This window comes from Electrophorus electricus, chromosome 7, assembly GCF_013358815.1.
Source record: "Electrophorus electricus isolate fEleEle1 chromosome 7, fEleEle1.pri, whole genome shotgun sequence".
Taxonomy (NCBI): Eukaryota; Metazoa; Chordata; class Actinopteri; order Gymnotiformes; family Gymnotidae; genus Electrophorus; species Electrophorus electricus.
In genome coordinates, this window is record NC_049541.1 from 16,194,108 (window position 1) to 16,208,883 (window position 14,776).

A 14,776-nucleotide genomic window follows, 5' to 3' on the forward strand; every position below is an offset into this window, starting at 1 on the left:
CTCTCTTTGGCATAATTCTTGCTTTGTGGACCATCTGAAAGGTCCCCATTCAGCAGGGCAGCTGCAGTGGACGTGGCTATCATTAAGAGAGGCCAGCTCTGCCGCTCTGTATTGCCTTCAACAAGCAACTCATCTTTCCCCTCCCCTGAATAGGAAGCTGATTGGTGTCAAATCCCTGTGTGCTTGGCCTCAGCCAAGTCCAGCCCTTCTGATGAACCACTGATCAAAAGGGAGGGGGGGAGGAATGAAGGGAGCTGGGTGAATGCCCACCTGGAAAAGTGAGAGGTCATACAGCAGAGATCAGAGCTGGTCATGATCCCAGCCAGTGGCTCAATCAGCTCTATTGAGGCCTGGTCAAGGGTACAGGAAGTGTGGATGGGATAAAGATGAAAGTTCCTCTTTTTTATGTGTGTGTGTGTGTGTGTGTGTGTGTGTGTGTGTGTGTGTGTGTGTGTGTGCGCGCAAAACAATGAATTCTCATTTTATTTCGAAATAAAAATGCTTTTAGCCTTCTGCATTTGTTAGGTGATGAGCAAGCAATTCAATGTGTTTCATGCAACATCTACAAACAGATTTGCTATTCACATGAGTGACGAAAGAGGACTTTTCACATTCACGAATTGCATGGAATAATAAACTATTTTGCTTTTAGATATTTATTTCATTAGCCTGAAGAAATTTGTGTTTAAATAAAAATATTAAACTTGATGAATAATAATTTTCTAATTCTTGTAGTATTTAACTTCACTAATTAATTTTTATATTGCAACAGACATTTTATATTGCAATAGACATTCATTTGACCTGCACATTGTTCATACTGCCCATTGGCTTTATATTTAAAAAAAATAATAGCTATCAACTAAAACTCATTGCCATCATTTAATAGTTCCCGATGATGATATTGTGAGTTGCTGTCCAGAGGACCTTCATAACTTCTGTTACAGTGCATGACAGTGCAAAAATTACCCTATAATTTACACATATTCTCTCATCTATCTTTTCCTTGACCTCCTCCTGTTTTAGTCTTGTACAGCTCTGGCTAGACTTTTTTTAATCTTATTTTATATTAGTAAGATTTATTTACACACCATATTTAAAACAACTTGTGTTGAATCTAGTGCTGTACACAAAGTAAATGGAAATGCAAGGTTCAATGGAAATTCTAAAATAAAGGCATAGAAAATAAACAGGTTAGATGGAAATTCTAAATTAAAGGTACAGAAATTTTTTTTAAAAGTTTCAAATTACAAATATAAGATGGAGATAAACCATTGAGATCTTTAAAAAACAAATAAAATCACTTTAAAATATATCTTAAATTCAACTGGAAGCCAATTAAGGGAAGTAAGAACTGATATAATATGGTCTATTTTCTTTGTGCTAGTAAGTAACCTAGCAGCAGTATTCAGTAAATGGTACAACAGGGACTATATAATCCCAATGTATAAATAATTACAGTAATCAATTTGAGAGGAAACAAATGCATGGATGATTTTTTCTATGTCAGAAAAAGAAAAGGCTCAAGTTTAGAAATGTTTCTAAGCTGAAAGAAACTGCTTCTCACCACAGATTTCTCACTAGAAACTTTGCACATTAGGACAAATGACCAAGGTTATTGGATCAGCTTTTAATGAGAATAAGTGGAGCCAAATAAAATGGCCTCTGATTTGCCTTCATTTTTACTGAAGGAAATTGACAGCCATCCACCTTTTAATGCCTTTGAAACAGTTTTCTTTAGATTTCATGAGGAGATAAAGATGTATGCTGTCCTCATAACAGTGAAAACTGACATTATGCTTTCTGATTATTTGCCTTTATGGGAGCATGTGAAAACAGGACAGGCCCTAAAATAGACCCTTGTGGAACACCACAGGTTGTGTGGGCAGAGAAGGGAAAAAGTTACCAATATTCACCATGTTCTGTATGTTCTGAATGTATGAAGGTTCTGAATATTGAGAATGTTCTGGTAAGAACTAAACTGCCTAAGAGACACTCCCTTACACAATTGAATTTATCTATTATATCATGTTTATGTGATGGTAGGCATCTTAAGAGCCAGCATGAACAATTCAAGTAACATATGTTTCCCATTTCTTGGATTTGTCAGCTCTTAATATGATTGAAAAAAAAAGTGATACTGTTGTAGCTGTATGTTTTCATTTACTGATCTCTGGAAACAGAAATATTTCTCTTTTGTACCTGCAGATAGCATTTTTTTGATGTCCAGACAAATCAGCCAAGGTGCTTAGCCTTATAAGGTATTTTTTGGCATCAAATATGCTAATTCACAGTTTGCAGGAATGCATGCTCTTATATGAACAGAGCCTTTGCTGAATGTGATATGGCAGAGCCAAAGGAATTCACATTATATCAAAAGTGTGACAAATTTAGGATCGGAATACAACAATGTTATTGCTTGTGCCCCAACATTATCTAGTCAGTCAAAGCTCACATGGGTGCCCTTATGTGTAGTTTTACTTGGGATTTAGCTTTGCAGCCCTGGTCCATCCAGTTGTACCACTGATATATTGTTTCAGGTCTTCAGATATTCAGATTGCCTGGTCATTTTCACATTTGCCCAGATATCTCCCCTGCAGTCTTACATTCCTTCGTGTCTGTTTCCCATCTCCAGTTTCGCACAATTGTCTCCTCATGATACAGTGATCAGAAGATCTAAATCTCAAATGAAACTCATGTTGTCCCTACCATTATTTCAAAACTCAAGACAAGCCAATCATCAGCTGAGTTTCTGTTTCACTGTTTATAACAGTTTAAAATGAGACACTTAAAATGTCTTTGCTGCCCATACTTTCAATCTCTTGGCAACTTGTCGCCATGGAAATGCCATACATAAAGGTGCACATCATTGTGAGAGGGACAGCCTTGAGAATAGAGAATGATGCTTTATGCGCCAATGATGTGTTTTTTCAGTTTTGTTTCTATTCAGAGATGTGAATGGGAAAGAGGAAAAGCAGGGTGTAGGTGTGCATCAGACACAAAATACATTTTTAATCTAACTTTGCTCCAGCTGATCAATAGAGGTGCCGTTGGGTCACCACCTCCAGTTTATCTGTCCTTACTTTTCCCTCCATGTCTACTTGTAAATGCAAAAAACAAGCCGGGTCCTATAATGCGAGTAGGCATTAACATTGTCTCTAGTCAATGTCCCCTCTCAATTATTTTCTGTCCCACTCCTCAACAGTGTAGCGTTTACCATGCAAGGTTTCTTCTGAGGACAGAGGTATGATGGGCCTCACCGGGGAAGGCAAGGAAAAAAGAGTGGAACAACTTCAGGTCATGAAACACTGATGCCTGCTCTCTGGCTCCTGGCCATATGAAATAACAACATTTATCATGACTTCTGCCCACACTGCTCATTTAAAATCACACAGGCCTTTTCCTTTACACAGCTGAGTTGGAAGAGCTATACATGCCCTTGGCGCAATACAGACACAAGATTTTGCCCATAAATGACTGTGACACTAAAATGTCATGAAAATCCATTCATTTGAATCCATTGTTGTGGTTTGCAGTGAGTGTTTCAGGAATTTTAACTTTCAAGGTGGATAGTTAAGCACAGATGGGACTGTTAAACTGTTAGATTAGTGAAAATAAACATAATTTAGGCTGCTGACTACAGCCATATTTAGATTCAGATTTTAAAATACTCATCTTAAAGCCTTCAGAACTCATTATCCCAATTGCTAAATTAATGCTTAATATATTGTATTTCAAAATAAAAGGAAAACATCATCATGCATTTACATGTTTATATATATATATATATATATATATATAAATATACATACACTATTGTGTGTGTGTGTATATATATATATATATATATATATATATATATATATATATATATATATATATATATATATATATATATATATGTACCATTGTATACCACTGTAGTCAGCAGCCTAAATTATATATATATATATATATATATATATATATATATATATATATATATATATATATATATATATACATATACATATATATATATATATATATATATATATATACATATACATACACCATTGTGTATATATATATATATATATATATATATATATATATGTACCATTGTATACCACTGTAGTCAGCAGCCTAAATTATATATATATATATATATGAATGATACCACAGACAATGAGCCAAGTCATCACATAAGCATGTGAAACAATTATTTTAGTATTATTTTGGCTTTTATTGTCCAATGTTGATTTCTCATTATTGTGTCTTAAGAAGTAAGGTTGCTGCCCTGCTCTGACTGAAAATCCTCAAGAAAGGGTTCTCAGTAGAGTTGTGGAGTTCTGGATGCATCAGTTTAAATATATGAAACAACTTTGCCTCCTTAATGCTTAAGGTTCCATGCTATATGAAAGAGGCAAGATAGCAATGATAATATTTTATGAATTCTGGTATCTGTTGCCTGAGCAATGATAGTGGCACAATGGTAGGCTTCTTCAAAAAAACGGACAAGATTTTAAAGTTAAATCCCTTCTCCGTGTAATAATAGAAAGAGACCGAATACCAGAAAAAGATGTGACATAAAGTGATAAAAAAAAAAAAAGTTTCTTCTTTTTGGTTACTCAGAACTCCACAAGCCAAGCTAGGACCATTTTAAAATATTTTATATAGTCTGCACAAAAAAGTTTTATTTAACACCTAAAGAACCCTAAAATGGATTTAGTTTAGGCTTTTTGTAGAAATGGTATCTCCTGCCTTAACACTTTTCATTCAGACATTTCAACCCAGTCAGGCACTCATAAACCGAACTTAGCAAAATGATTTTCACCATAAAACTTTCCTATGGGAATTTCCAAGTGAAATTCAAAACACTATAACTTGTATCTCATTAGAAATTCCAGGTGCATTGGAGATGCAGCCCAGTGGCCTTTCATTTGATTAGTGTCATTGTTCCTGTCCCATCAGGGCTTCAGGCACCGGACCAGGACGGCAGAACATCCTTTGCCCATGGGGTCCAATTTAGATGCCCAAAGAAAAGGAATGTCCCTGGGGAACTGGAAGGTAATCCTATCCTCATCTCATCTAACTATTCTCCTCTCTCTCTCTCTCTCTCTCTCTCTCTCTCACTCTCCTTTCTGTCTGTCTTCTGTCTCATGCATTAGATTAGAGGACAGGCTATGTGGTTTAGGTAGGGGGTTGACTGTCTCGCACTCTGGCTCTTGCTCCCTGTGATTGAGCTCTATGGTCTAAATGTCTTCATCATCTCCTGATGGGTTTCCTGCGGGGAACTGGGGACAGATGGTGGACGATGTAAGGGGTTGGCTTTCCCTGCATGATTTCTCTCTTTCTTTTTTTCTCTTTTTCAGTCTCTTCCAGATGCCCGTACCTCGTGCATCATTTCCCCTGTACCTTTACCTTCTTCTTTTCCCTATCCATCACAGTTACTCACTGTCATCATTTCCCTTTTACTCATTTATCAGCTATTTTTTCCTTCTACCATTATCCCAATATCAATACATTACCTGCACATACATCTAGAGTGATAACTACTGACTAGTCTGAATTTTCCTAATGTTATTAATATTCTTAATTTATTTTGTGTGTGGAAGATTTAGGAATGGATGCTTACATAATTGCAAATTCTGCCGTGTAATCAAAGACAAAATATTTCTATGTGCAAACATACTTGGCCAACAAAACCTGATTATGATTGTGTTTATTTACTCTTTCTGAATGATTCTATAACTTCCTTCATAGGGGCAGTGCAGGATGAAGAATCTCAATATTTCAAATAAAGGTCACTTCTAACTGGTGCTTTTATAAATGTGACATTGTTTTATTCTGTTATGCTACAGTGTTGACTAACTCTGTTTCTTATAATAACTTACTGGCTTTATGAAAGAGAGTATTGGTATTTGGTATTGGCTTCTGATGGTACAAATTGTAAGGACTAATAAACAGTGATGGATAAGCAGAATCCCTCTTAATGCGCCTTCATTTTTCACTCATGTAAAATATGAACCTCTTTTTTAAACCTCTTCATGTTATTCAATGCATTCACTGTTCATTAGTCCACTCTCCCCTGCTATTTCTCTGCCTCATCTATCACTCATTGACCCCCCACCCCACAGAATTTTTTTGCAGTGTAGGATCAGAGGAACAGAATTTCTTATGGGTAAGGACATTGCTAAGTTGAGTATAGTCAGCAGATTTCAAGACCTATCGCTTGTCAGGATAATAACATATAATGAAATTCTGCCAGGCACCAGTCACTTACACACATTCAACACCCCCCACATACACTGATGTATTTTCATCACATTTCAAGCAGTGTCTGACAGCTAGTTACCTCTACAATGCACATATTGCAACAGATTCTGACTTACAAATTATACTACATAATGTACATTGTAACTGACATATATACAGTACAACTTGGTCAAATATTGTTTGTTTCACCGTCGAGTATGTGGTTTGAAATGATGGTGATGTGCCTGAATTAGACTGCCAATCATGGTGTGAGATTCTGAATGTAGCTGACAGGGACCCCATGTGAGAGGAGAAGAGCATTTGCTGATCAAACAGAACACAAGCAGCTCGTGCTATGCAGTCTTGTAGCATACCCAACGACAAGAAAGTCGATGCCTCCTCACCACAGATAACCAATTACATAATCCTGCACATACACACTTGTTTATGTGCTTTGTGTTTTTAAATGTGTGTGTGTGTGTGTGTGTGTGTGTGTGTGTGTGTGTGTGTGTGAGAGAGAGAGAGAGAGAGAGAGAGAGAGAGATTCACAGAGTCCATTTTGTGCTGCCACCTGCAGATAAAAACATGTTCACCTTGGCAGACAGAGCCGGAGGGTAGCTTTGGCAATGTTGTCTGTTGTTTGTGAGAACTGGCCGTGTCATCTTGGCATGCTGATTTTTTATAGAGGAGCATCCCACAGGCCATACTTTGGCCTGTTCAGTTTTATTATGATGAATATATAACCAATGCATGCTGCTGTTAGTAACTATAGTGGTAGAGTAATGTGACCAGAAGAACCAACCAATGTACATGCAAAATATGTGGGAACTCTGGGTGTGGGAAGTTAATTAACCTTGTCAGGAGAATGATATTTACTCAGCAGGATAACCTTGCTTAACCCCAAGATTTTGCCTGGCTACACGGTATAAAAATGAAAACGGTAGACTACCTTGTCTTGTTATCTGTCAGTCTCAGAGTCACCATAAATGGCCTCGTAAGCGCTTACGTCAGTTATGTTAAAGGTTTAGGTCGACGTCGTAATAGCTCAGGTAGCTCACACATACAGTGCAACGCAGTGAAAGTTACATCAACTGCAATTTAGTATTTTGTGAACTACTTACACAACAGACAAGGCAACCCTAAATGCTTAATTGCTAAAACACTGTCAGTTTACAATAAAAATAATTTAAGGCTTTCTAAATGACGAGTGTAAATTACAACCAAACACAGCATCACAGTAAGCCTTACCTTTCCGAATGCGGTCCTCGATATCTTGGTCGAATCCAAGACGGTGACATTTGCTCCACAGACCCATGTTAGTGGAATTATACTGCCTGCTGCACTCGTCCGCGGCGCTCATGGCGAACAGCTGCCGTCGATTTCGGGCCAGGAGGAGCTTTTCTTCCCAGCGGTCCAGACGCGAGCGGCTAGCGCGCAGCGGGAGGCTGTTGTTGGGAATGTAAATAAAGCCCGGGTCTTTCCGGCGACTAGAGAAACTTCGGCACCGTTCCCGGTACCTTCGGGCATCCGTTTCGTACCAGTGGTCAGAGCAGATAGCCACAGCCAACATACCAAGCGCACACAGGGAAAGAGAAAGACCGGCGTAGAGTAGTAACTTTCCGGCAGCCATACTCGCATTCCTCAAAGCCGCATCAGCACCACAAACAGCTCGGACAGCTCCTTGGCGTGCACACGCATCGACTTGTTCAGCTTACATCACCTCGCGGTACCAATAGCAAGACCATCATCGGGGAAGTAGGATGCAGTCTACCCTAAATACACGGACAGAAATGACTGATATTCGTCGGTGCTCCGGAATTTGTTTTTCTTGCGCAGAGAAGTGTAGGGAACTGAAGCGGTTGTGCGGCTGCCTGACGAAAGAAAAGATTCCTATCGTATCCCGGCTTTAATGTCCATCCGTAGTCCTTGTAATTCGTCTGAATGAAACAAGACAGGGGAGGGGGTAAGGGATTTAGAGCACTAAAGCCTGTCCATGAACACGTTTGTTCTATTAAGGGGGAAAAGTCAGACGACCACAGAATTTTCAAACATGTACGAGAACATTCTATTAGCTTTTATATTTACATATATACAACAAACAAATTGAACACATGCTATACCTATACCAGTGTAATTAAATGAAATAATAATACAAATAACAGCATAATCGCACTATGGTGTGATGATAAATGTTTTGAAAAAGAAAAAAAAAGGGTTTCGCATAATTAATTAAATGTTTTGTTGTCGGTGTGCCCATACACCCCACCCCTTCACATCTATGACACACCGCATCTTTGCTCCCGAGTAGCAGGCTACTGTATCGTTACGTGGACTCTGATCTTCTTACTGTAGACAGTATCAGAGTTGTAAGCAATTATTGTTTTTCTCGTGTTTTGATTATTTCCGTAAGGCTAAGATAGATCAACAAGACAACGGGTTTTCATTGTAAATGTAAGCTAAGATGAACACAGGGAATTCAAGGGAATCATTAACATTTTATACGTCTACGTAGATCTCCATTCATTAAATAAAAACGTTTTGCAGACTACTGTAAAGGAATGCTTGGGCATAAGAAAAGCGTGCGTTTTTCAGCGCTTGCACACACATCAAAAATCAACGGGCCTGATTTCTAGTAGTTAGGCTATTGATTCATCGCAGTCGTTCCTACTCACCGTCCAGTAATAATTCTGGTCCCGAGCTATGGGTTCAGGCCATTTCCCTAATTCCTTATCGGTCCACTATAATGTAATGTATAGTGTAAAGCTGAACGAAACGTGATATCAGTGTAAATCTTGGACAACGCAACACACTCAAACACGTAGGTTAATTGTTATCAGACGCAACATCTCCAAAAACCTCGTGGAAAAAAATCCGAAAAATTATACATATATTTATAGGCCTATGTATTACAAGTCGGCTGCTGCAGACTCCGCGGATAGACTAATATGGCCTCGACATTCTCTGTGCATGTTTCTGTCTCCAGAAAATACAGCGGTGATGTCATGCTGTCAATGGAAGACGTTCATTGTTTATTAACGCACCTTCTTAAAGGAATAGTGCCGCTTATGGCTCTGAACCAGGCAGACAGTTGTAGTATTTTCCAGTCACATCTCTCATCGGAGGAGAACCTATACACGTAGCTGCTTCATGCTCAGGTTGCTGTCCAGACAAGGCGTTAGCCTATATTGCAGTTTAACGTGCGGTGATAGGATACGACTAAGCAAATTCCTCTCCCCACAACAGATCCATTATGCATCTATTGTACCGTCCACATCTTGCAGTATATCTTCTTGCAGTGTATTGCTCAATAATTTATTAGTCTAGTAGTCATCTGTCAGATACTGAAATGGTGTGTCAGCGTATCTATGGGTTAGGCTAATGTTTTTAATACCATTCAGAAATTATTTTAATGCCAACTGTAACTCCAGGCTTTCCTGCCGTATAGGAAATCTATCAGTAGAGTTTTAAAATTATTCAAGTTATTTTGTAGCTGTTTCACTACTTTATGGCAACCAAACATCTGTAATGTCATCCTAATTTCACATCTAATTTCAAATCATGCAAGTTATTTATAACTTCAGATAGTTACTTTCAAATTATTTTCACTTTTAAGTGGTTTATTTATTTTAAAATCACTTGTAATGTCACTCTTAAGAATGGTAAACATGAAACATGCGCACATAGCGCAAACTTTCAGCATTTGTTCATAAGAAAGTTTATGTGAACTTTATGAATGGTTATGTTATGGACATCACACCACTGCACTTATTAATTTGCCTTACTTTGCAGCCACTATAGACTGTTTTGAGAGTTTCACATGCTCATACAGTATTTTGACTTAAATGTCTTTATATGGAATGACAATTCTGAACACATTTTGCTACTGCATGTATCGAGTTTACTCTGATAGATCATTGTAATTTTAAAGGTAATTACTAGCCACAATGCAGAATAAACAGCCACAGTGCCACAGAATAAAATCTATTAAATCTGATGCAGACTTAGTTATTTTCAATGCTGGTAAATTTGCACTGGCACACAAGCTTCAACACCGGGTCTCACCTTCTAGAAGCATTCAACACTTTGTTGTTTAAAAACACCTGTTAAAGCAATTATGTGCAGTGTTTCATAATAGCCTGCATCAATAACATGCTAATATTACACACTATGGTGTATTTCCCATCCCTGTAAGAACATATCCACCATGTGAGGGCAGAATCGCAAGTGGCCAACTCTGAAACATCTGTTATTGAAAGACAAACAGACATTCATGATGTTCTTCATGCAAGCTTCTACAATTGGTTTGTTCTGATCTAAGTCTTCCCAGGGTCCAAGGAAAATGCTTACCTTCTTGGTTGCTCCCATTTTCTATTTTCAAGAAATACTGCAGTCAGGTGGCACAGACTCCAGACCAGTGGAAAAACTCACAGGCTCCTGCAGCATGGCTTATCATCTGGCTGCACACATCCTCTTACACGAACTCCCAACTGCCCCAGACCATTTGTATGCACCAGCTCATCTCTGCCCCATACAGGTAGCCTCCCATGAACAGTGACATACATGGCTACATCCTCACACTCTCTCCCGAGGCTAAGATACCTTGACACCTGCCAGCAGGTAAATTAAAACCCTTATCTATCTCTCATTGTCCTTGGATTCATGTGTTTATACTCACAATCTCTGGAGGCAACACCACAATCCACGTGGAGGTGAACTTCTTTTTTAAAGGTGTACTGTATGATGCCAGTACTCAGACTGAATACCCATGTTTCAAAACACCAAGGTTTTGATTCACATCTAAGGATACCATCACTGACAGAATACTAAAACTTAACTCACATGTTTGGTGTTACTCTATAGAGAGGTTGGGGATGGCAGACATCAATTCGGCCAAATGTGGCAACTAAACCAGGAGATCATTTTTAGTGCAGCTACTGCAGTGACAGATAGTGAGTTTGATGCAGGTTACCCTGAATTCACTTGATAACTCTTTATCAGGACTAACCCTTGTCTAGTGCATCTACCAAAATATTCTTCTGGAAACTGATCAGTCAGGACATACCAGTAGTATCTGAGTGGTTCCACAATAGTTAGAAATTTTGGTAAGCACATGACAGCTACAATGAACCATGTGAAGGACCAGACAGCAAGCAAATCAATACCACAGAGAATCATTAAAATACTGGCCCAGGATGTCAAATATGACTGTCCTCCCCAGAATATCAATCTCCAGTTACCAAAAAAAAAAACCCAAAAAAACCCAACACTCTTCTCTATTCAATTGTCCATTTATGATACTCAAGCAGCTTACTTATATGCTTCAGTTACCTAGAGTCTCTCCTCATGCCAGTGGTTCCTGATCACTTGCAAGAGATGGCAGCCCAAGAAGAAACTTGTCCTTCCATCATCATGCAAAGACAGCCTGGATGTGCACTTCATGCCATCCTGAATTCATGCCACAGAGTTGGCCAGTTGTTACTGGGTCCACCCTGAGAACATACTTGACACCATGATGATGGCCAAGTCCAACCACCTCACTTTGTCTGAAAGAGGGCCCTTTGGGTATGGGGCTAGATGATCCAAAGGGAGATATCTTCAAATGTGTCTCAATGGAAGAGAGGTTTATTTACATTATTTACATCCCATTCACAACCTTTAGCTGTTGTTTTTTCTTTTCTCCATACAAATTTGTCAAACTTATAATAAATCTTTGAGTATGCCCAGCACTTAAATAATGCAACCGGACCAGTAAAGTTTACTGAACTGAATGCCTTTAAAAGTTTTAAGGATATTCAGTGGCACAATGAATGAGCATTTTTCACATAATGTAAAAAAATGTCATATCAGTGACAGTTGTCATGTCTTTGTGATTTTACTCTCTCAGAGGAGAGAGGACAAATTTGTATTACTTGACTTTAAAGCAGCAAGACTGCTTATTTACCTCGAAGAGAACTAGAGTGTCAGAATATTATAGCTGGAATGGTAGAATATTGTTATTCCACATAGGGTGATAAAATAGTTATATATTTAGTGTGGCAGTTAAAAAGGAGTACAGAACATTCTTCTAATCTTTACCTTCCAAGGTTTCATTGTTTGTCTGTCTGTCCACCATCACTCCCAAGCCACCTGGACAGTTTTTATTTTTCCACTTTACACTGAATTCTGAGTATGCAACAGTAATTTTCTTTAGGACAGTATGAATGACAGCTTGACAGCCAGATTTTAATTATATTTCCGGCAAGGCTGGAACTTATTTGTAGCACTTTGGGGTGCCAGACAATGTAATCTGCAACTGCAGCAGATACACCAGAGCAATTTGTCTTGTGCGGTGTAAGGATGCGTTATCTTGGATGCGGTTTCTTTTTCTTTTTTTTTTATCCCCAGAATTGTGTTAATAGATACATCCTCTGTGGGAGGACGAAAAACGTGATTCACTTACCAATGAGAAGCGACATCTATCAGTTTTGTATTAATATTAGTTTAGGCGGATTTTGATTTCATGGGCATATCCCCATCTAGTGGATAAACAAACACATGACAAAAGTTTAAAAATGTGCCAGATCTCAATATCTCAGTAGCCCATGACTTAAACACACGGCATTTTTTAAATTAAACTCTTTGTTGGGCATATATAATTTGTGTATAACTGTATCTGCAAACAACACATCATATTTTGCATTGCATATACCATAGCTGTTGTCTTATTCTTGTGAAACCAGCTGATGAAAGGACGGATGAATGGATGGATGGATGGATGGACGGATTGATGGATGGACAGGTGCCTGGATTTTCGGTTCTCCGGAATTGCAGACTCGTGGGCTTAACCTGCAAGTTCCCGAGATAGTCAACTGGGCTGAAGGGCTGTGTAATTTATCTAAAGTCTACTTCATCTAGATTTTAGCTTTACGAACTTCCTTGTTGATAGGGGTATTACAATGTAACTGTTTTAAATTTTAGTATATCTGCTGATCTTCGATAACAATAGGTCCACTGGTTATGACAGTGTAACATATTTTGTAACCTTTACTAAGATATATTACATAGCCCTGGGTGGTAAGAGCCTAAACAATTGGATCACGTATAACAACAATAAACCGTTCTGCCTCTGAGCGCCAGTTGGGGTTATTAAATGCACAGTAACGTAAACATCAACAGTGATGGTTTTGTACATCTTGGCATCATATTTTGTTAACCATAGAAAGGAGTCGAGCTGAAGTCTCACAGCACTTTGTACACGCTGGCCGCCACGCAGTCTCGTGTATTCAGCTTCATGACATTACCACTTAGATAAAGGTCGGTGAACGTTCCAATGTCCGGTGTCCGTGAGACGGAGAAAACGGTTCTGCAGTCCTATAGTTTAGACTTGGCAAGTCAGACAGATTACATAGGAATACTATGGAGAGAGCAATTTAGTCTTTTTATGTTGAAAGACGCTTTCTCCAAACAAATTATTTGCTTGTAGGGGTTATTAGTTACAGAGTCAGTTAATGATATTTTGGTCATTATAAATATGATCATTGAATGTGATGTGATGTGTCTAATGTGAAAATTGTAGCTAAAGGTTTGAAGGCTGAGGGTTGGTTTTTTTTGTTGTTGTTTGTTTGTTTGTTTGTTTGTTTGTTTGTTTTTTGACGAAATCAATTCGGAACTACGTTCGGAGCCTGTGGGATTCACGGAGTCAATACAAAGACGTACTTTTTCATGACGTCATCAGATAGGCTTAATTATTACATAAAACGTTAGGCTATTAGACTAATACTTTAAGTAAACAAATTAACCGCAATATATTAAATAATAAACGTCCAGCTGTGTGGTAGACCCACACAAATCTCCACGAAACACAGAGAAGGATGGAAAGATGATAGTGAAAGATTTTTAACGTTCCCCAGGCCAGGCTCAAATCTTGACAAGCATTTTTTTGTTTTGTTTTGTTTTTTTTGTTTTTTTGCAAACTTAAAAATTTGTGATCGCTTTCAAAATGAGTTAAATACATACTGTACATACTCAGATATAACACAATATCGAGGAAATATCTAACAAATATATACAGTGTTTGGGATTTTAGAAATAGGATCATTCCAGAAAGGGCTGATTTGGCAAGATTACAGCAAAGAGGGAGAAAGATGGAGCATAGACCTTTCTTTTATTTAATTAATGCATCTCGCGGTTATTGTTTTCATTTCTGGGTTTACGTTGCAAACAGTTATGACTTCTAGCGGCACACACCTGAACCAATTGTATTTCAGTTGTATTTCTTTAAGTCAGCTCATTAGTAAAATTGTAGTTTATACTCAAATTATCTTAACATTTTAGTAATCATAAAAATTACCTCATGCGCTCACGGATCAGTGCAGATTAAAGGGACTGATAATGTTTGATGAAAACCTGAGAATCTTGTAGAAATTATTGTAACTGACTTGTCTGCACAATGGGAATGAATATCCCGTCCCTCTCGCGACACTAAGAAATTTTAGTCGATTTATCGGATTTCAAAAAAGATGGTAGATTAATGCCACATCTTGAGCTCTCACTGACAAGC

General features: G+C 38.2%; 1 protein-coding gene and 1 long non-coding RNA gene across 4 annotated transcripts in view; both read right to left on the reverse strand.

The window, feature by feature from the left end:
- tmem178b (transmembrane protein 178B) overlaps positions 1-10,665 on the reverse strand; it is a 66,280-nt gene extending 55,615 nt beyond the window's left edge. Inside the window, exons 1-2 of one of the 3 annotated variants that reach the window (XM_035528032.1) lie at positions 10,585-10,665; positions 7,486-8,174 (exon numbers count right to left, since the gene is read on the reverse strand). In XM_035528032.1, the coding sequence (XP_035383925.1) occupies positions 7,486-7,867 (382 nt within the window). In that variant the 5' untranslated portion in view covers positions 7,868-8,174; positions 10,585-10,665. Of the gene's footprint in view, positions 1-7,485; positions 8,175-8,909; positions 9,208-9,278; positions 9,379-10,584 lie in introns of those variants that run through there. The other 2 variants (XM_027002227.2, XM_027002225.2) reach the window with 2 other exon arrangements.
- A 2,046-nt stretch (positions 10,666-12,711) lies between these two features.
- On the reverse strand, positions 12,712-14,710 carry LOC113572515. The gene is made up of 3 exons (XR_003410121.2): positions 14,567-14,710; positions 12,926-13,062; positions 12,712-12,752 (listed from the first exon to the last, which is right to left on the reverse strand). It is a non-coding gene; the product is annotated as an uncharacterized LOC113572515 (long non-coding RNA).
- Positions 14,711-14,776: the final 66 nt, after the last annotated feature.